The sequence below is a fragment of the Rhinoraja longicauda genome, chromosome 16 (assembly GCF_053455715.1).
Source record: "Rhinoraja longicauda isolate Sanriku21f chromosome 16, sRhiLon1.1, whole genome shotgun sequence".
NCBI lineage: Eukaryota > Metazoa > Chordata > Chondrichthyes > Rajiformes > Arhynchobatidae > Rhinoraja > Rhinoraja longicauda.
The window spans coordinates 14,683,982-14,704,907 of NC_135968.1; the positions used below are offsets into that span (position 1 = coordinate 14,683,982).

General features: G+C 42.5%; 2 protein-coding genes across 5 annotated transcripts in view; one reads left to right on the forward strand and one right to left on the reverse strand.

Moving 5' to 3' along the window:
• The first annotated feature begins 2,029 nt into the window (after window positions 1–2,029).
• On the forward strand, window positions 2,030–7,615 carry cox5b2 (cytochrome c oxidase subunit 5B2). 2 transcript variants are annotated; one of them, XM_078412772.1, is made up of 5 exons: window positions 2,030–2,320; window positions 3,450–3,520; window positions 4,400–4,499; window positions 5,411–5,539; window positions 7,251–7,615. In XM_078412772.1, exons 1-4 carry the CDS (start codon window positions 2,206–2,208, stop codon window positions 5,521–5,523), a joined length of 399 nt encoding a protein of 132 aa, XP_078268898.1. In that variant the 5' UTR covers window positions 2,030–2,205; the 3' UTR covers window positions 5,524–5,539; window positions 7,251–7,615. The 2 variants fall into 2 exon arrangements, with proteins under 2 accessions (XP_078268898.1, XP_078268899.1); XM_078412773.1 differs by lacking the exon at window positions 7,251–7,615 and having other exon boundaries at window positions 5,411–5,614.
• A 4,559-nt stretch (window positions 7,616–12,174) lies between these two features.
• Window positions 12,175–20,926, reverse strand: part of herc4 (HECT and RLD domain containing E3 ubiquitin protein ligase 4) — a 56,994-nt gene continuing 48,242 nt past the window's right edge. For all 3 annotated transcript variants that reach the window (XM_078413259.1, XM_078413257.1, XM_078413258.1), the window contains 3 exons: window positions 19,949–20,132; window positions 13,738–13,840; window positions 12,175–13,615 (listed from right to left, as the gene is read on the reverse strand). In XM_078413259.1, coding sequence (XP_078269385.1) covers window positions 13,407–13,615; window positions 13,738–13,840; window positions 19,949–20,132 — 496 coding nt within the window. In that variant the 3' untranslated portion in view covers window positions 12,175–13,406. The remainder of the gene's footprint in view (window positions 13,616–13,737; window positions 13,841–19,948; window positions 20,133–20,926) is intronic.

Consider the following 20,926-nt stretch of genomic DNA (forward strand, 5'->3'; position numbering starts at 1 on the left):
GAATAGAGAAGGTTAAAATTTTTTAATGCAATTGTTCAAAATCACGGAGGATATGGACAGATAAATATTCCCATGGATGAAAGGCTTAATCAAAGGAGAGATTCAAGACACAAAAAAACACCTGCTGGAAGAACTTGGTTGATCAAGCAGCATGAGTGGAGGCAATGGGATAGTCCACATTTTGGGTTGATGCCCTGCATCAGGATAGATATAAGGCTACAGTATTTGTACAAGAAACAAAAGGAGCTGATACTGTTGGCATTGCCAGTATGTATTACCCTTTGGATATATTTATTTGACAGAAAAGGAGCCATTTAATCAATGAGTCCCAGCTCTCCAAGCAATCTCATTTTTTGTTGAGCAGTAACCCATTCCTGCTTGGATCACATTAACTGCCTACCACCCTGCACATCTTTGGAGGAAACCAAAACATCTGGGAGGCAAAATGCAGCCACAGAACGAACATACAAACTTCCCCGGGCAACATTTAAGGTCATGATGAATCTCAAGTTGCTGGAGCTGTAGACTGGTGCTGGAGCAGTTTCAGTCAAGTGAGCCTGACCACCACCAAGAAGCAGATAATCAGTGGCCTATCATGAATTGTTCTTGAAGTTGATCTCTAACGTGTTGGTGGAAAAGGTGGAGAAAGGATATTCAATAGTGGGTTTCAAAAACATTGGATGAGTAGTATTTAAATGCTATTGTAAAACAACCCTGAACGAAAGATATTGCAAGCGATGAAAAAAGTATGTTTGTTTCGATATTTTTTAACATTCAGAAGGGTTTGATGGGCCAAATAGCATTTTGTGTTGAGGCAACTTTTTATTACCAGATCCTTGTTAACGCAAGGTGACGTACGTCATGATGGACTGAATGGCCTCCTACTGACCTCCAACCTCATCTACTGTATCTGCTGTTCCAATTGTGGACTCCAAAAGATCGGCAAGACCAAGACCAGGCTTGGCGATCGTTTCGCTGCCTCGCCCTGTGCGATCTCCCGGTTGCTAAACACTTTAACTCATCCTCTCATTCCCATACTGACACTTCTGTCCTGCGTTTTGTCCAAATGCAAAGTGGAGGAACAGAACCTCATATTTCCCTTGAGCAGCTGCCAACCCATCGGTATGATTATTGGTTTATCTAACTTCAAGTAACCCTTGCTTTCCCTCTCTCCCCATCCCATCCGTACCCTAGTTCTCCGACTGCCCTGATTAATTTTGCTGATTGTACGCCTCCTTGTCACCTTCCCCTTAGCTGATTATGAAAAATCCTACAATTTGTGGAATACTCTGCCACAGAGGGCAGTGGAAGCCAAATCACTGGATGGATTTAAGAGAGTTAGATATAGCTCTAGGTGCTAGTGGAATCAAGGGATATGGGGAGAAGGCAGGCACGGGTTATTGATTGGGGACGATCAGCCATGATCACAATGAATGGCGGTACTGGCTCGAAGGGCCTCCTCCTGCACCTATTTTCTATGTTTCTATGTTACATTTTCCTTATCGTCGCCGTCTGACAATAGGCAATAGGTGCAGGAGGAGGCCATTCGGCCCTTTGAGCCAGCACCGCCATTCAATGTGATCATGGCTGATCATTCTCAATCAGTACCCCGTTCCGGCCTTCTCCCCATACCCCCTGACTCCGCTATCCTTAAGAGCTCTATCTAGCTCTCTCTTGAATGCATTCAGAGAATTGGCCTCCACTGCCTTCTGAGGCAGAGAATTCCACAGATTCACAACTCTCTGACTGAAAAAAGTTTTTCCTCATCTCAGTTCTAAATGGCCTACCTCTTATTCTTAAACTGTGGCCCCTTGTTCTGGACTCCCCCAACATTGGGAACATGTTTCCTGCCTCTAACGTGTCCAACCCCTTAATAATCTTGTACGTTTCGATAAGATCTCCTCTCATCCTGCTGCTGGTCAGATCTGCTTTGATCTGTCGATTTCACACCTTACCCATCCATAGTTCTAGTCCCCCTCTCCCTTGAATCTCAGTCTGAAGAAGTGTCTCGGCCCCTTTCCTTCACTCCAGCGATGCTGCCTGCCCTGTCCCGCTGAGTTACCCCATCCCATTAGTGTCTGATATCTGTCGGCTCCGCAGTCAGGGCTGGGCAGGGCTGGCCAGGCCAGGCAGGGCAAGGCAAGGCCCCGCCTCCTGCTCCAGATTGATCGCTGCCGGGGCCGACAGCTGCCATTCGGCAGCGGAATGGCGGCGCGACTGGTTGTGCGGAGCAGCTGCGGCCTCGGGCTGGGCCTCGGGCGCCTGGCGGCTGCAGGGCGACCGTCCGCCCGGCTGCTGGTCAGATCCATGGCATCCACAGGTAAGGCGAGAGCGGCCGACCGGCGAAGCGGCACCGGGTCTGCTACGCTCCGGCCCGGCGGCGGCGGCGGGGTGGTTCCCGGTGACCTTGTCCGCGCCGGGGACCCGAGCAGCCTGAAACTGAAGGCCAAACCCGGGACCCGTTCGTCAAGGTTACCGCTGCCTGTGCAGGTGGCAGGTCGGGGAACGAGGCCTTGTGTGACCGTCCAGCGGACCCGCTGTCCGCGGTAATTGTGTTGTCAAAGCTTTGCTTTCCTTTGCAGTAAAATTGAACTGGGGAGACTGGAAAGTTGGTCGAAGAACTCTGCTAACGCTTGAAAATGCAAGCTTTTGACATTCACATTCGCATCTGCTTATTGTTTATTTGCTTCAGTAAAGATCTGCATTTTAATTACAATGCGAATTTCAATTACAAAACGGTGGCGCAGCGGTAGAGTTGCTGCCTTACAGCGAATGCAGCGCCGGAGACTCAGGTTCGATCCTGACTACGGGCGCTGTCTGTACGGAGTTTGTACGTTCTCCCCGTGACCTGCGTGGGTTTTCTCCGAGATCTTCGGTTTCCTTCCACACTCTAAAGACGTGCAGGTTTGTAGGTTAATTGGCTGGGCAAATGTTTAAAAAAATTGTCCCTAGTGTGTGTGTAGGATAGTGTTAATGTGCGGGGATCGCTGGGCGGCGCGGACCCGGTGGGCCGAAGGGCCTGTTTCCGCGCTGTATCTCTAAATCTAAAAAAAAATCTAAATCTAAACTTTAACCGAAGTAGATATAGGCCACGTTCTCCCTGCTCTAGTTGAAGTAGTGGACATGCAACGCTGGCACACAACTGTTTTTTGCTGGCAGGCTTTGACCTCTACTCTCATTGTAACATTCGCATATTAAAAAGGAACCTCGCTGCTCAATATAGAGCCTAACGACATGAGGTCTGCTGAGAGGAAACTAAAAGCTAACTTGTTCCATGATTGAGGCAAAGTTGTTTCTAGTGCCTGTAATAGAAATTTGCATTGTTTTCGTTGAAGTATGGAGGCGGAGTTGAAAAAAAGTAAAGCGGTTCATGTCTGCAAACCAGCCTTAAGTTTGTTTTAATTGGAAGTAATTTATCACGGCAAATCACTTCAGTTTCCCTCCTTTAGGTGTTCCAACAGATGAAGAACAGTCCACTGGCCTTGAACGAAAGACATTGCAAGCGATAAAAAAAGGGATGGTATGTTTATGTTTGTTATTTTTAAAGGTTAAAAAATCCAAAGATGTAATGTCAAGCATTTTAATTTATCACGTGTTTTAATTTAAGAGAAAGAATTGCCTCGCACTTTATTCCTGCTCTGCATTTCAGAGGATGATTGCTACTTTAAAAATAACTGAGCAGTTAATTTTGTTATTTCTCTCTCAGCCTAAGAGATTAGAAAACGAAATAAATACATTAATCTATTGTGCCTGTGCTGACTCTTGAATGCAACAGGAGTGAGAGGTGATGAAAAAAAGTTCAGGGAGACCATGACAGGATAGACATTGAAGGCTTGCTTCTCTCAAATTGGATCGCAGAAGTTGTGGTTTTAATAAAAGCAGTTGAATCACAAAGTTGGGTATCTTTGGAATTTTCTACCTTACGAGAGCTAATCATTAGAGTATATTTAAAGCCGAGATAACTGGGTTCTTGAGGAATAAAGGGAGGAGGCAAGAAAGCAAAGTTGAAGTTTAGTGTCAATATTGATGGATCAAGTTGATGATTGTCTATTCCTGGTCTTAATTCTTGTGCTTCTGTTTGGCAACTTCCCTTTATGGAAGGTGGAAAGACACTTTGGGCTAAACCATGTGACTGTAACATTGTGAGAGCAGTCATGTGAAATTTCGAAAGCAGGCCAGGTAAGATTGTAGAAAAAAGGAAAGTTATCTGTTGTACATATTTAGTATTAACTTGAAAAAGCAACAACATAATTTGTACAAAGCAGGGTCTGATATGACAGATATGATACTGCTGTTTGTGCAATTTCAAATGAAAGCATAGGAAGTTACCAAGTAGAATCTGTAGGCAGTTTTTTTAATTTTATTTCCTTCAATGTTAATGATTGCATTTTTTTAACAGGATCCCTACAGTATTTTCAAACCTAAAGTGTATGCAGGTACTAAGGAGGATCCTCACGTTGTTCCTTCGATCACTGAGAAGAGGCTTGTTGGCTGCATTTGTAAGTTGGAGATTTTATAGCTGGGATTCTGGAACTGCCATAATATTAGCCCAATGACTCAGTTTAGGATTTATTTTCCGCCTTGGTAATTTGTGAAATTGAATCCTATAAAGTATACTGGGGATTGAATATGCAAAGCTGCGTGATCCAGCTTCACAAGATGTGATGTTGCAGAAAGTTCACTTTTTTGGAGCATCTTTCAGGGTTAAACATGGATGTGCACAGTTGAACGCCTTCCTTCCACAATTTGTATTTGTGCTGTCCAAAGCCATTCGTGCACAAGCAGCTTTCAAACAAACAGTTGTCTCTTTTATAATGTTGATAGCAATTATGATTTCCAGCTCCTTTCTCCTTTCACTGATTTTATTTTTCTTCTCTGGTCCTATCCCCAAATCTGATCCTTAACATAAGTCTGGAACTCACCTGTTGTCATCCCTTGACTTGCCTGTTTTTTATTTGTTTTGTGCAGTCCACAAAGGTTGTGTAAAGCATGTTTAGCAGTTAGAACACTGAGCATTGTGCACTACTAACTTTCCTATTGGCATTGCCATGAATAAAACATTGGTCTTCCATGAACTGCCTGTTTTAGTCCTTAAGGATTGTTATGAATGTCTAAGCAGTTATAATGTCAATTATCATCTGAGAGTTATGCTTGGATTGGATACCAGGAGGTTCAGTGATTGTAAGAGGATCTAGAGGTATTGAGGGATGACTAATAAATAAGGTATTGACTCCATCCGAAGAACGATTACCGTTCATAGAACTAATATCAACATCCTACCTCTAACCCCATGCTGTTTCTATAGATTTTGTTCATCTAAAAAATTATCTGATTGTATACTCAATGAATGCTGTAGCAGTTGCTAGAGATGAATTTATGTTGCTAGAGATGATGTATGTTTTAATTGCAGGTGAAGAGGATAACACTGCAATAGTTTGGTTCTGGCTACATTCAGGAAACCCCCAGCGTTGTCCGTCCTGTGGATCACACTATAAACTGGAGCATCACGAGCTTCCTCATTAATCTTGTAATTGATCAGGTAGCTTGGTCTACTTTTTATGTTGCAGAAGTGAATAATTTGCACTTTACAAAATAAACTTTTAATTATTTGTGACATTAAGTTATTATTTTGAATGCTGGGTGAGTGGAGGAAGTGTGTGTTTAGTTTTTGGCAAAGTGGCATAACAGTTAGTCTTTTTGTTTATAGAGTCATACAGCGTATACAAATCAGGCCCTTTGGCCCAACTTGTTCATGCCGACTAACATGCTCCATCTACACTAGTCCTACCTGCCTGTGTTTGGCCCATATCCTTCTAAACTTATCCTATCCATGTATTTGTCTAAATGTATCATAAATATCAAAGTAAATATTGCTTGTGGCAGCTCGTTATACACATCTACCACCCTTTGTGTGTGTGTGTATATATTTTTTAAAAAGTTGCCCCTCAGATTTCTATTAAATCTTTCCCCCTCACCTTAAACCTATGTCCTCTAGTCCTTGATTCTCCTACTCTAGGTAAAAGACTCTGCATGTACCCTATCTATTCCTCGTGATCATTTACACCTATATAAGATCACTCCTCATTCTCATGTGTTTCCAAGGAATAAAGTCTTAGCCTGCTCAACCTCGCGGGTCCTGGCAACAGCCTTGTAAATCTTCTCTGCACCCTTTCTAGCTTAACCACATTGTTCCTGTAACAGGGTGACTAAAACTGAACACAATACTCTAAATGTGGCCGTACCAATGTCTTGTACAACTGTAACATGATCTCCCAACAAATATACTAATTATTCTGAGGAAAGCCTTCTTGACCACCATATCTACCTGTGACACCATTTTTGAGGAGCTGTACTCGCACTCGTATATCCCTCTGCTCTAGACTTCCCAGAGCCCTGCCTACCCTCACTACGAGGCACTTTTAGTCTTTTACCTAACTCCCTCAGCTCATATTGCAGTACCTCATTCAATTCAATGATACATTATTGTCACATGTACATTGGTACAGAGAAATGCTTTGTTTTGCACACAACCTGGTAAAATCATATAGTAGACCTCACCTAGGCAGTCAGTACACAAGAGTTGCCACGTTTCTGGTGCCACTGACCAGTCCTATCTTCTGCCACATTGGCAGAAGGTGGCCCCCTGTCGGGTCCCCCATTGTTCTCAGTGACTCGTGCTAGAAAGGTGCTGGTTAATTGAAGTTGGGGCATGAGCCAAGAATTGAGTGGTCTCCCAAGATAAACACAAAAAGCTGGAGTAACTCAGCGGGACTGGCAGCATCTCTGGAGAGAAGGAATGGGTGACGTTTCGGGTCGAGATCCTTCTAAACCTCTTTATTTCCAACTACTGGCGTGACATCAACTGTCTCAACTTTTCCACTCCCTTTATGTAAAAAGGTTTAAACCAGTATCTGCAGTTCCTTCTTACACAAGGTAAACCAAGAATTGGAACCGTGGCTGTCGGGCCACAAATACTTTGTGGGAGGGATTACAATCTAAGTTCCTGGCACCACTAGGCACTGAGGGGTGGGATTATGTATAACAGCTTCTCCAAGCACAATCGGGTTTTTGGTCAAAAGAGGTTGCAAGTGGCATTCGTGCTTTGCAAATAGTGTATTGATTTGATGATACAATGAAAGTAAAGGATGAAGCAGACTGATTGTATTGCATTCATGTGTACATTTATATGACAAAGTAATTTTGAAATGTAAAAAAAGTGAACGTAACCGAGTTGAAATTCCACAATGTAGGAGTACGTGCTGAGGGAGGGACACATTGTCGTTCGGTGCGTCCACTGCAAAGACTTTGTCAGGGAAGGACCACAGACTCGGGTGCGACTACCACTGGACATTGAGGAACTGGGTCCTGTATTGCAGTTTCTCAAACATTTCATCAGTTTATTGTTTAGAGGAGACATGAGTTGCATTTATGCCACTTGATTGGGTTTTGTTCAGAGATGACTCAAGAGATACCTGCCTATTATATTTCCTGTGTATATTTTTTATGCAAAGGATATTTTTGAAATAAATGAAACAGGCTGCTATTTCGATAGGCATCAGACAATTAAGATTTATGCTGATGGTACCATTAAACTTACATGCAACTATTCTAGGTTCCCACTGTATTCCTTCCTTATTGAATTATTGTACTGAAAAGCATCGGCATATGTATTGTACTGATTAGATCAAAAGGCAATGTAGCCAGCTTTTTGAGTGCTTCTGTTTTGTGTGCAGTCTGAGTCTAAGAATGTGGTGCTGCTGTAGGCAAGACTTGCAATGTACTTGTACCTGACTACCTGTAAATATGACAATAGAGAACATGGAGCAATACAGCATAGCAACAGGCCCTTCTGCCCACAATGTCCCTGCCACATATGATGCCAAGTTAAACTAATCTCCATCTGTTCCCAGTGTATCCATACTACCAAAAGCCTCTTAAATGCAGTGTGTTCCAGGCACCCACTGTTATGTTTTTTTAAAAAATTTGCCCCACGCATCTCCTTCAAACTTTGTTCCTTAAAGCTATGCCCTCTAGTCTTTGACATTTCCACCATGGAAACAGGGTTCTGATTGTCTACCCTCTCCATGCCTCTCATAATTTTCTATACTTCTATTAGGTCTCTTCTCAGCCGCCACTGATAGTGGAGATAAGACAGGAGAGAGCAGGCAGTGGGTAAGTTGGCCTCAGCATCTCCTCCCTCCCTCTCTTCTTCCTCTTCTGGGCATCTTCTTGACTGCTCTCTGCAGCAACAGGACTGGAGAGTGCATTGAGTTTTAAAAGGGTGGAAATTGCAGCTTCTGCAAAGTCTTCCGTAATTGGAGGCGACTGATGTACAGGTGGGAGGAAAAAGAAGGAGTTTTTGGGGGCAATTTGCAGACTTTAGGATTTTGCAAAGCTGGCTCCCTTTTTACTTTGCATGACTGAGATTGATTTTTGCCTCTTTGCTCTGCAACGGGTGAGGCCTCCATATCATTAACTCTCCTGACCATCATCCAAGCTCTGACTGATTCCCGGGATGCACCATGGAAGACACCTGGGATGTGTCGGGGAGCCGATCGAGAATAAAGAGGGACCCGGCCGGCGGGCCGCCGAGAACAAAGGGGGACCCCGGTGGGGAGTCACCGAGAACGAAGAACGGCCACGTGCAATGGCAGGCTTGGTTCGGCGCTGCTTTTAAAACATTAGCGCCAGAAATGTGGTGACTCTTTGTGTACTGCCTTGCTCTATAATTTTACAGGGTGTATGCAAAAACAAAGAATTTCACATGTGACAATCAAGTATCATTACATTGAAATGAATGCTCCAGAGAAAACACTCCCTTTCCAGTTAATACCCTCTAATCCAGGGAATATTCTGATAAACCTCTACCACCCCTCTCCAAAGCCTCAGGATCCTTTCTGTAATGGTGTAATCAGCACTGCACAAAATATTCCAAATTTAGCCTAAACCAACGTCCTTTAAAGCAGTAACACGACTTCCCAACTCTCATACTCGAGTCCCTGACCAATGAAGGCAAGCAGACCATATGCCTTCTTTACCACTCTATCTACTAGTGTTGCCATTTTCAGGGAGCTTTGGATTTTGACCCCAAGACCCCGCTGTGCATCAATGCTGTAAAGGGTGTTGCAATTAACTATCTACTGTCCCCCTACATTCAGCCTCCCAAACTGCAACATTCTACATTTGCTCAGACCAGTTAGTCTGACATCAGTGGTGGGGAAGATGCTGGAGTCAATTATAAAAGATGAAATTGCTGAGCATTTGGATAGCAGTAACGGGATCATTCCGAGTCAGCATGGATTTACGAAGGGGAAATCATGCTTGACAAATCTACTGGAATTTTTTGAGGATGTAACTAGGAAAATTGACAGGGGAGAGTCAGTGGATGTGGTGTACCTCGACTTTCAGAAAGCCTTCGACAAGGTCCCACATAGGAGATTAGTGGGCAAAATTAGGGCACATGGTATTGGGGGTAGGGTACTGACATGGATAGAAAATTGGTTGACAGACAGAAAGCAGAGAGTGGGGATAAATGGGGCCCTTTCGGAATGGCAGGCAGTGACCAGTGGGGTACCGCAAGGTTCGGTGCTGGGACCCCAGCTATTTACAATATACATTAATGACTTAGACGAAGGGATTAAAAGTACCATTATCAAATTTGCAGATGATACTAAGCTGGGGGGTAGTATGAATTGTGAGGAAGATGCAATAAGGCTGCAGGGTGACTTGGACAGGTTGTGTGAGTGGGCGGATACATGGCAGATGCAGTTTAATGTAGATAAGTGTGAGGTTATTCACTTTGGAAGTAAGAATAGAAAGGCAGATTATTATCTGAATGGTGTCAAGTTAGGAGGAGGGGGAGTTCAACGAGATCTGGGTGTCCTAGTGCATCAGTCAATGAAAGGAAGCATGCAGGTACAGCAGGCAGTGAAGAAAGCCAATGGAATGTTGGCCTTCGTAACAAGAGGAGTTGAGTATAGGAGCAAAGAGGTCCTTCTACAGTTGTACCGGGCCCTGGTGAGACCGCACCTGGAGTACTGTGTGCAGTTTTGGTCTCCAAATTTGAGGAAGGATATTCTTGCTATGGAGGGCGTGCAGCGTAGGTTCACTAGGTTGAATGGCGGGACTGTCGTATGTTGAAAGGCTGGAGCGATTGGGCTTGTATACACTGGAATTTAGAAGGATGAGGGGGGATCTTATTGAAACATATAAGATGATTAGGGGATTGGACACATTAGAGGCAGGAAACATGTTCCCAATGTTGGGGGAGTCCAGAACAAGGGGCCACAGTTTAAGAATAAGGGGTAGGCCATTTAGAACGGAGATGAGGAGGAACATTTTCAGTCAGAGAGTGGTGAAGGTGTGGAATTCTCTGCCTCAGAAGGCAGTGGAGGCCAGTTCGTTGGATGCTTTCAAGAGAGAGCTGGATAGAGCTCTTAAGGATAGCGGAGTGAGGGGGTATGGGGAGAAGGCAGGAACGGGGTACTGATTGAGAGTGATCAGCCATGATCGCATTGAATGGCGGTGCTGGCTCGAAGGGCTGAATGGCCTACTCCTGCACCTATTGTCTAAACTCCATCTGCCATTTCTCCATCCATTTCTGAAGCTGATCAATATCCTATTATATGCTTTGACGACCTTCCTCATTGTCTGCACATCTGCCAATTTCGAGTCATCTGCAAACTTACCAACCAATCCCAACATATGTCATTTACATATATCACAAACAACAGATTCCTGCAGAACTCCACTGGGTCACTGACCTCCAGCCAGAATAACTCTTCCACCACCACTTTGTCTTTTTAGTTAGTTCTGCGTCTATCTGACCAAGTCACTGTGGATCCCACCCACGTACCTTAATCCCACTATGAGAGTTACTGTACTGATGCTTTCCAATGTGGCTATATGGGTGGAGCTGAGAAATAAAAAAGGGATGATCACCTCGTTGTAAGGTAATCAACAGGAATTTGAATAACAAATATGCCAAGAGATTATAGGCAGCTGTAAGACTAACAAGGTTGTCATACTAGATTATAACTTTCCCAATATAGACTGGGATAATCATAGTGTCAAGGGCCAAGACGAGGTGGAAATTGACAAATGTGTTCAGGAAGGTTTCCTCATGCAATTTAGGGTGGCACGATGAAGCAGCAGCAGTGGCTGCATTACAGCACCAGAGACCCGGGTTCGATCCTGACCACGGTGTTGACTGTATGGAGTTGTACTTTCTCCCTGTGACCGTGTGGGTTCTCTCCAGGTGTCTCCCATATTCTATCTAATGTGCAAGTTTGTAGGTTAATGGTCTTCTGCAAATTGTCCTTGGTGTGTAGGATAGAACTAGTGTACGGGTGATTGTTGGTCAGTGCAGACTTGGTGGGCCAAAGGGCCTGTTTCCACTTTATTATCTCCAAACTAATATGTAGAGGGTCTAACAAGGTAGATTACTACCCTCAACACCATTCTTTGATAACCTTTTGCCTAGCTCCCCATATTCATTCTGCAGGACCTCATCCCCTTTCCTACTCATGTCATTAGTGGCCATTGGCACAACCTCTGCCTCAGAAACCAAGCGCGAGTGCTAAATGTTCAGCTAAAGTACAGACAATTCAAAGCTGAGAGCTGTATTTTGCAGCCTCATGCATGAGATAACATGGAGCCAAGACAATCATTTCTATCCTGGAGGTGATATGCACTTTAATGTTAAGGTATTATTGCTGGATGCCATAGAAGCAAGTGATGTGTCAGGCTTTCACTCTTGAAATCACAAGCCATTCAAGATTCTTTGCCTTTAAGGCAAAAGTTAACCCCAAAAGAGATGCCAATTGCCATTCGAGAGGTGCTTCCTCTTCCTACGTGGAATTGTTCTTTTCCTTTTGTGATCTGTGCATGTATTTCCTGTCCATGTGTATGTGTGCATGTCTGAGGGAGCCACCCGACTCTATTTTGGTCGGGGAGCAGGCACATTGTCCTCTCCACTCAGACGTAATGGCCCACTCAGCTCTGATCACACGTTTTTGTTTACTGATGTCACAGCATTACAACACAAAATATAACAATCATATAATTACCTTTGGAGAATTGCAAGCAAGCTTAATTAAGGCAGATACTTATTTAATCAACAATGAACATTTTAATTCAAGCTTGTAATATACTACACATTTTCTTATGTCAACTAAGATAAAATCCAACAACTCTCCAAATTTATTAGAAAATAACTTGCAGAATATTGACATTTCAAAAGCAAGCTGAAAATACCCAATGAATAAATTCTTATTTGGTAAAAAAAGTTATCTTGTCAATACACAGTTAGTGATTGGTATTTGAACACATAGTTCAGCACTACAAAATCAAACAAGTGAATCCTAAAACATTACAGCTCTGGTTTAGAAGTTTTAAGTTCTTTTTATCTTATTTGCACATATATTACAAAAATAATTTAAACATATATTCTTGCCTATCTATCACAGTTGTCTTTCGCCAAAGTTATCCTTCTGTTAAAGCACAGTCCTAGAAAAATAAGCTTTGTGGATTTAAAATGCATTTTTAGGGGAAGAAACAAAGATCCTTTACTGTGATTGTGTTCTCTGCTCCAACAGAACCTCATTTCAAATTTTGGGATCTAACTCATCCTTGACACGATGTCTGGTCATATCTTTGCATCATTTTTGGCTTAGGGTGTGCCAAGATTCCACTGAGAAACAACTTGAGCAGAACATTAGGCCCATAGTTTAAATAATTATGTCAATGTTCCAAAATAATTTATGCAAAGAATTGAAGTTTATAATAATAATAATAATGCATTACATTTATATAGCGCTTTTCAAACACTCAAAGACGCTTTACAGGGATTACTAGAACATAGAGAAGAAAGTAAATAGATAAATAAGTAAACGAACAGAAAAGTTTAGACTTAGACTTTATAAACACAAGCTCCTATTTGCAGCATGCCAGTGCTGTTACATGTATATTTTTTGCAAATCTTTTACCACACCATAAAGAAATTATTTCTTAAAAATCTTATTACTAATGGATACCAACTAATTTGTAGAGCAAGTAACCTTGTAGGCAACTTAATTTTTCCGCAAACACAAAAAAATGTAAAAGGTGAAGTTTTCATGCAACTGCACTCTCCCAGAACTAGTGCCGACAGTCGATCTAAAGATAAAAGCGTGGCTTCTGATGTTATCAATATAGAGCATCGATATGCATAATTTTCAAAGGTACTTTTAATATGTAGGATTAACAGTGTACATGATTCTATACAAATTGCTAATTTAACATTCTAAGCTCTTTACTGGAATCCGTTCAGTTCACCTTTTCCCACACAGCATTTCTTGCTAAATGTGTACTTTACAAGTGTTCTTTTATTCAATTCAAAAGTCAGAAATTGTAGTTAAGTTTCTTCTTTACACCAGACTGAACCCTTCATAATGATCAATGGCTTTAACTAGTTTGGATTTGAGGATTTCCTTGTCTGTGTATTTTGGCAGATCCAGAAGATTAAAACAAGTGTGTGCCACAGGAAGATAATTATTACCCCCTCCAGTTGGCTGAATGATAAATTTTAGGCTCTTCATACCAAGGATTGGGATACGGTCACTGCCCGTTAGAAACACTGCAGAATAAATGCAAAGTGTTATAATTTTCTGATTCAACTGGAATACCATGTAGGTAAATACTTGAAAGATAAAATCATAAATAGTTAAGTGCCAGAATGTTGAATTCATCTAAACTTACACAGAAAACGTTTTTTATTTTCCAAAGGTAGTTCATGGAACACCTCCCAGAAGAATTTGATGGTAGGATGTTCTGCCCAGTATTCTCCTTTGTATTCAGTATTCTATATGCAAAAAAGACATTTGAAAAACAATCTGGCCATACATTAGAAAGATGTGTGTTGAATTTTCTGTGACCAGGACATACAAGTTACCTGCAAATTTTGGACTGATTGGTGTTTAAAACAACCTTAATTGTGCAGGGTATTTTTCAAACCAACCTCAATATATCAGCTGTAACAGCCTATAATGCCAGCTACCTGCAATGATCTGGGATAATCTGGACAGACTTGGTCAGTCTTACACAGGGGGGAATTTGTTAGGTGTATCCAAGAAGGTTCCCGAAAACGGAATGTGGATAGTTCAATTCGTGGAGGGATCATATTAAATAAAGTACTGGGAGGGAGACTGGTGTATCAGTAGATGATCATAAGTGTCCAGATTGTTTTTAATAAGAACAAGTCTAGAGTTTGGGGGAAGATACTAAATTGGAGTAAGGAGCAGTTGTAATTGGCTAAGTCCACATCTGACATGTGGGTGTTGTTTAACGGCAAGCTGATCAGACAGACATGTTCCAGTGAGGAGGAGGGATGAGGATGGTTAGGCAAGGAAACCTTGGATACCAAAGGGATGTAAATTTGGTCAAAGAAGTATGAAGCCTATACAAGGTTTAAGAAGATGAAATCAGACAGTGCCTTTGAACAATATAAAGGAAATAGGAAAAAAAACAAGTGGGAGATTAGAAGGCCCAAAAGGGACCATGAAATGTCTTTGACGTCTGATCAAAGAAAATCACTACGCTTTTTAAACGTATATTAAAAATAAGAGGATAACCGGAGAGAAGGTTAATCCAGAAGATTAAGATACACAGAATTCAGGATTTGGATGTATGGATTCAGAACTGGCTTAGTCATGGAAAACAGACGTATATAGTGGAAAGGCTTCATGTTAGCTGGAAATCTGACCTGTGGAGTTCCACAGGAATTTGGGCTGCAACATCAGGTGTTTGTGGTATATACAAATAACTTGGACATAAATATAGGTGGGTTGGTTAGTATATTTGTAGAGTGCACCAAGATTGCTGGAGGTGAGGAAGAATGTTAAAATATACAACGGTGTAGGAAGGAACTGCAGATGCTGGTTTAAACTGAAGATAGACACAAAAAGCTGGAGTAACTCAGCGAGTCAGACAGCATCTCTGGAGAAAAGGAATAGGTGACGTTTCAGATCAAGATGTTGTCTGACCCGCTGAGTTGCTCCAGCTGTTTGTGTTTAAAAGTAGAACGGGTTACAGATCAACTACAGAGATGAAATGGCAGATGGTGTTTAATGTGAGGAAGTGCGAGGGGCTACACTGTGGGAAGTCAAATATAGGGGAAGGTATACAGTTGATGCCAAGATTCCTGTCAGCTCTGATATACAGAGGTATTTTGCAGGTGCTTATCCATAGCTCCCTTGAAATGGCAAAACAAGTAGAGTGGGGAAAAAGACGCATGATTTGTCTGTCTTTACTGAGGAAGATTTCGATCTGTCTTTACTGAGGAAGATACACACAATCTCCCAAATGTTCTAGGGGCCGGAGAACCTAGGGTGATGGAGGAACTGAAGGAAATCCACATTAGGCAGGAAATGGTTTTGGGTAGACTGATGGGACTGAAGGCTGATAAATCCCCAGGGCCTGATGGTCTGCATCCCAGGGTACATAAGGAGGTGGCTCTAGAAATAGTGGAAGCATTGGAGATCATTTCTCAATGTTCTATAGATTCAGGATCAGTTCCTGTGGATTGGAGGATAGCAAATGTTATCCCACTTTTTAAGAAAGGAGGGAGAGAGAAAATGGGTAATTATAGACCAGTTAGTCTGACATCAGTGGTGGGGAAGATGCTGGAGTCAATTATAAAAGACGAAATTGCTGAGCATTTGGATAGCAGTAACAGGATCATTCCGAGTCAGCATGGATTTACGAAGGGAAAATCATGCTTGACAAATCTACTGGAATTTTTTGAGGATGTAACTAGGAAAATTGACAGGGGAGAGTCAGTGGATGTGGTGTACCTCGACTTTCAGAAAGCCTTCGACAAGGTCCCACATAGGAGATTAGTGGGCAAAATTAGAGCACATGGTATTGGGGGTAGAGTATTGACATGGATAGAAAATTGGTTGACAGACAGAAAGCAAAGAGTGGGGATAAATGGGTCCCTTTCGGAATGGCAGGCAGTGACCAGTGGGGTACCGCAAGGTTCGGTGCTGGGACCCCAGCTATTTACGATATACATTAATGACTTAGATGAAGGGATTAAAAGTACCATTAGCAAATTTGCAGATGATACTAAGCTGGGGGGTAGTGTGAATTGTGTGGAAGATGCAATAAGGCTGCAGGGTGACTTGGACAGGTTGTGTGAGTGGGCGGGATACATGGCAGATGCAGTTTAATGTAGATAAATGTGAGGTTATTCACTTTGGAAGTAAGAATAGAAAGGCAGATTATTATCTGAATGGTGTCAAGTTAGGAAGAGGGGATGTTCAACAAGATCTGGGTGTCCTAGTGCATCAGTCACTGAAAGGAAGCATGCAGGTACAGCAGGCAGTGAAGAAAGCCAATGGAATGTTGGCCTTCATAACAAGAGGAGTTGAGTATAGGAGCAAAGAGGTCTTTCTACAGTTGTACCGAGCCCTGGTGAGACCACACCTGGAGTACTGTGTGCAGTTTTGGTCTCCAAATTTGAGGAAGGATATTCTTGCTATTGAGGGCATACAGCGTAGGTTCACTAGGTTAATTCCCGGAATGTCGGGACTGTCGTATGTTGAAAGGCTGGAGCAATTAGGCTTGTATACACTGGAATTTAGAAGGACGAGGGGGGATCTTATTGAAACATATAAGATAATTAGGGGATTGGACACATTAGAGGCAGGAAACATGTTCCCAATGTTGGGGGAGTCCAGAACAAGGGGCCACAGTTTAAGAATAAGGGGTAGGCCATTTAGAACGGAGATGAGGAAGAACTTTTTCAGTCAGAGAGTGGTGAAGGTGTGGAATTCTCCACCTCAGAAGGCAGTGGAGGCCAGTTCGTTGGATGCTTTCAAGAGAGAGCTGGATAGAGCTCTTAAGGATAGCGGAGTGAGGGGGTATGCGGAGAAGGCAGGAACGGGGTACTGATTGAGAGTGATCAGCCATGATCGCATTGAATGGCGGTGCTGGCTCGAAGGGCTGAATGGCCTACTTCTGCACCTATTGTCTATTTGCTTGGCTTTATTGGGCTGGGCAGTGTGTACAAGAGTCAGGAAGTCAAGATGCAGCTCTGTAAGACTTTGGTTAGGCCACAGAGGGCTGTCTGCAGCTCTGGTCATTCCATTGCAGGAAGGATGTAGAGGGCTTGAGTCTTATTGAACCTGATTGAGTTTGTTTGAAGATATGACCAAGAAGGTTGATGAAGACTTTGTATATATGGATTTCAACAAGGCATTTGACAAGGTTCTACGTGGTAGGCTGGTTTGGATTGCATGGGATCCAAAGAGATGGATACAAAGCCGAGTGGATAGAAAATTGGCCTTGTGAAAGGAAACAGAGGGTGATGGCGGAAAGTTGTTTTTCAGACATAGAAACATAGAAAATAGGTGCAGGAGTAGGCCATTCGGCCCTTCGAGCCTGCACCACCATTCAATATGATCATGGCTGATCATCCAGCTCAGTAACCTGTACCTGCCTTCTCTCCATACCCCCTGATCCCTTTAGCAAAAAGGGCCAAATCTAACTCCCTCTTAAATATAGCCAATGAACTGGCCTCAACTACCTTCTGTGGCAGAGAATTCCACAGACTCACCACTCTCTGTGTGAAGAAATGTTTTCTCATCTCGGTCCTAAAAGACTTCCCCCTTATCCTTAAGCTGTGACCCCTGGTTCTGGACTCCCCCAACATCGGGAACAATCTTCCCGCATCGAGCCTCTCCAACCCCTTAAGAATTTTATATGTTTCTATAAGATCCCCCCTCAGTCTTCTAAATTCCAGCGAGTACAAGCCTAGTCTATCCAGCGAGACAAGCCTGTGACTAGTAGTGTATGTCAGGGTACAGTGCAGGGCCCATTGCTGTTTGTCATCTACATCAATGATCTGGATAAGAACATATAAGACATCATTATTAAGTTTGCAGATGACACTAAAGTGGGTGGTATTGTAGATAGTGGAGATGATTGTCAAAAATTGTAGCAAAATCTTGATTGGTTGCGCAGGTGGGCTGAGGAATGGCTGATAAGAGTTTAATACAGAAAAGTGCGAGGTGTATTTTGGGAAGTCTACCCAGGGCTGGACCTACATAGTAAATGGCAGCGCTCTGGAGTGTGCTGTTGAGCAGTGCGATCTAGCACTGCAGGTACATAGTTCATTGAATGTGGCATCACAGGTAGATAGGGTGGTCAAGAAGTCCTTCAAAACATTGCCCTTCTTCAGTCAGACTATTGAGTATATAAGTCGTGAAGTTATGTTACAGTTGTATAAGACATTGGTGAAGCCACATTTAGAGGCTTTTAGTTTTGGTCATCCTGTTACAGGAAAGATGTTGTTATGCTGGAAAAGATGCAGAGAAGATTCAGGAGAATGTTGCCAGGAATTGAGGGCCTATAGGAAGAAGTTGAGCAGGCTAGGACTTTATTCCTTAGAGCACAGGAGGATGAGGGGGATCTTATAAAGGTGTGCAAGATCGTGAGAGGAATAGATAGGGTAAATGCTCAGAGTCCTTTTTCTCCCAGAGTAGGGGAATCAAGAACCAGAGGATATAGGTTTAAGGTAAATCAGAAGCAGAGGGGCAGCATTTTATTTACACTGTGGTAGGTAAATGGAACAAGCTGCCGGAGGAAGTAGTTGAGGCAGTACTATCACAACGTTTAAAAAGCATTTGGACAGGTACATGGATAGGATTGCTTTAGAGGAATATGAGCCAAACACAGGCACATGGAACTAGTGTAAATGGGGTATGTTGGTCGGCCAGAGCAAGTTGGGTGAAAGGTCCCGTTTTCATAGCTTATGAAGTACATTAAAATTATGAGAGGCATAGATAGGGTAGACAGGCTGAATCTTTTTTCCAGGATGGCAATGTCAAAGACTAGTGGACATACATTTAAGGCGAGAGAGGCAAACTTTAAAGGAGATGTGTTGGGCATGTTTTTTTTTTAAAACACAGAGGGTGGTCGGTGCCTGGAAGGTTCTGCCAGGAATGGTGGTGGAAGCAGATATGATAAAATACATGTTTAGTTGGCTTTGATATAGGCATATAGATTTGCAGGGAATGGAGGGATATGGATGACTGGATGAGGGGATTACTCACGCTTGACATCTAGTTTGGCATGGACATTGTGGGCTGAAGGGCCTATTTATGTGGAGTACTCTACTATGTTCTATGATTAGCTGCTCAGCTTGCTTGATGACATCTCAATTTTAGAGATCCACAAAAATTGATACTTGACACCAACTGACACCAGGAAAGGTGAAATCGACACCATGACAAATTTGACAACTTAGTTACTACTGCGATGCAATACCAAACACCTGTTACATTTGATATTATTTTGTATAACCTACTGAAACAGATTTCAGCCATACATCATGGATGTTAGTAAGTGTTCTGCATTGAGTGTATAAGACCATCGAGATAAGAAGCAATGTTATTGGTAGAACAAAGAACTGCAGAGGAAATGTGTAAGAAGGAACTGCAGATGCTGGTTTAAACTGAAGATAGACACAAAAAACTGGACTCACTCAGTGGGTCAGACAGCTTCTCTGGAGAACAAGAATAGACGTTTCGGGTCAAGACCCTTCAGACTGATGATGCTGGTTTATACCAAAGATAGACACAAAGTGCCTGTATAACTCAGCGGGCCAGGCAGCATCTCCAGAGAAAAAGGATAGGTAACGTTTCTGGTTGGAACCCTTCTTCAATCTGAAGGATCCCAACCCAAAACTTCAACTATCCTATTCTATGGAGATGCTGCCTGGCCCGCTGAGTTACTCCAATACTTTGTGCCTATCAATGTACCAATGCTATTTGGTAGGCTGTACAAATTTGTCAAAGTTAGAAGTTCAACAAAAGTAACATGGTAAAACATGTTTACTTCTCACTTCGACCATGCTATAAAATATGAAAAAAAAACTTGTTTCTTCACTTGTGGTGGCCATACTAACCTTTTCCCACTCTTCCCAATCATAATTTGTATTCCCAGTCACCATTGCCTGCAATTCATTAGGCTGGAAGAGTTGAAGTACTTTCCCTCCACACACTTTGTGAAAGCTTTCATAGAAAGCATCAAATAAAGGAGCAATTGACTTGTTGAACACATAGTCAACATATGCATCCACAAATTCTTGTCTGGAAAAATACAAAGAAGATTTCTTATTTACTCAAGGAAATATTGACACAAGAAGACATACAGCCATAAAGTCACTTAACATTTAAAAAAAGTTTTAAAGCTCCTGAAGAACAGAATCTTGAGCTCAAAATAGAGACATCATGCTGCATCCTGCGGTATTGCTGCCAGATAGTGTCATAACTGGATTTCTTAATTATATATAGATATAATATAAACTGTATATACACATATTTTTTTTTAAAAATCTTTAAAATTTAAGAGCTAAATAATGGCGATGCATCGCTATGTCTTAATTTTTACAAATCAACTTCAGATCAAAGAAGTGCCGAGCATCATTTACTGCAACAAATGCCAGATTAGAAGATGGTTGGACGAGTGGGAGTCATTTGCCACTATGTAACCTTTCAAATGCCAAACCACCAGTCCCTCACTCACGGGACAAATTAATCTTCTGCCCATCGGGTAAGCAGGAGGTCTCAGACTGAGTGAGAGACCCTCATGAGTAATGTCTTTAGTTCTGAGGAGTGGGGTCTTTGGCCCAGTCTGGACTGTGGAAGAGCAGCACTGAAAAACAGCATGTAATGTCAAATTTTAATTTATTGTTCCTGTGATAGTGATGGGTACAGTTTAAGTGGGGATAATAGGGTAGGTGTGGGAATGAGACCAGGACCGTGGTCATTAGTGGTGATGCAAAACGGTAGGAACTATGTTACCCATTTCATACTTCTCATAGCGACCCACCTGTCTATTGCAGGTGGAGTGTGTAAGAAGGAACTGCAGATGCTTGTTTAAA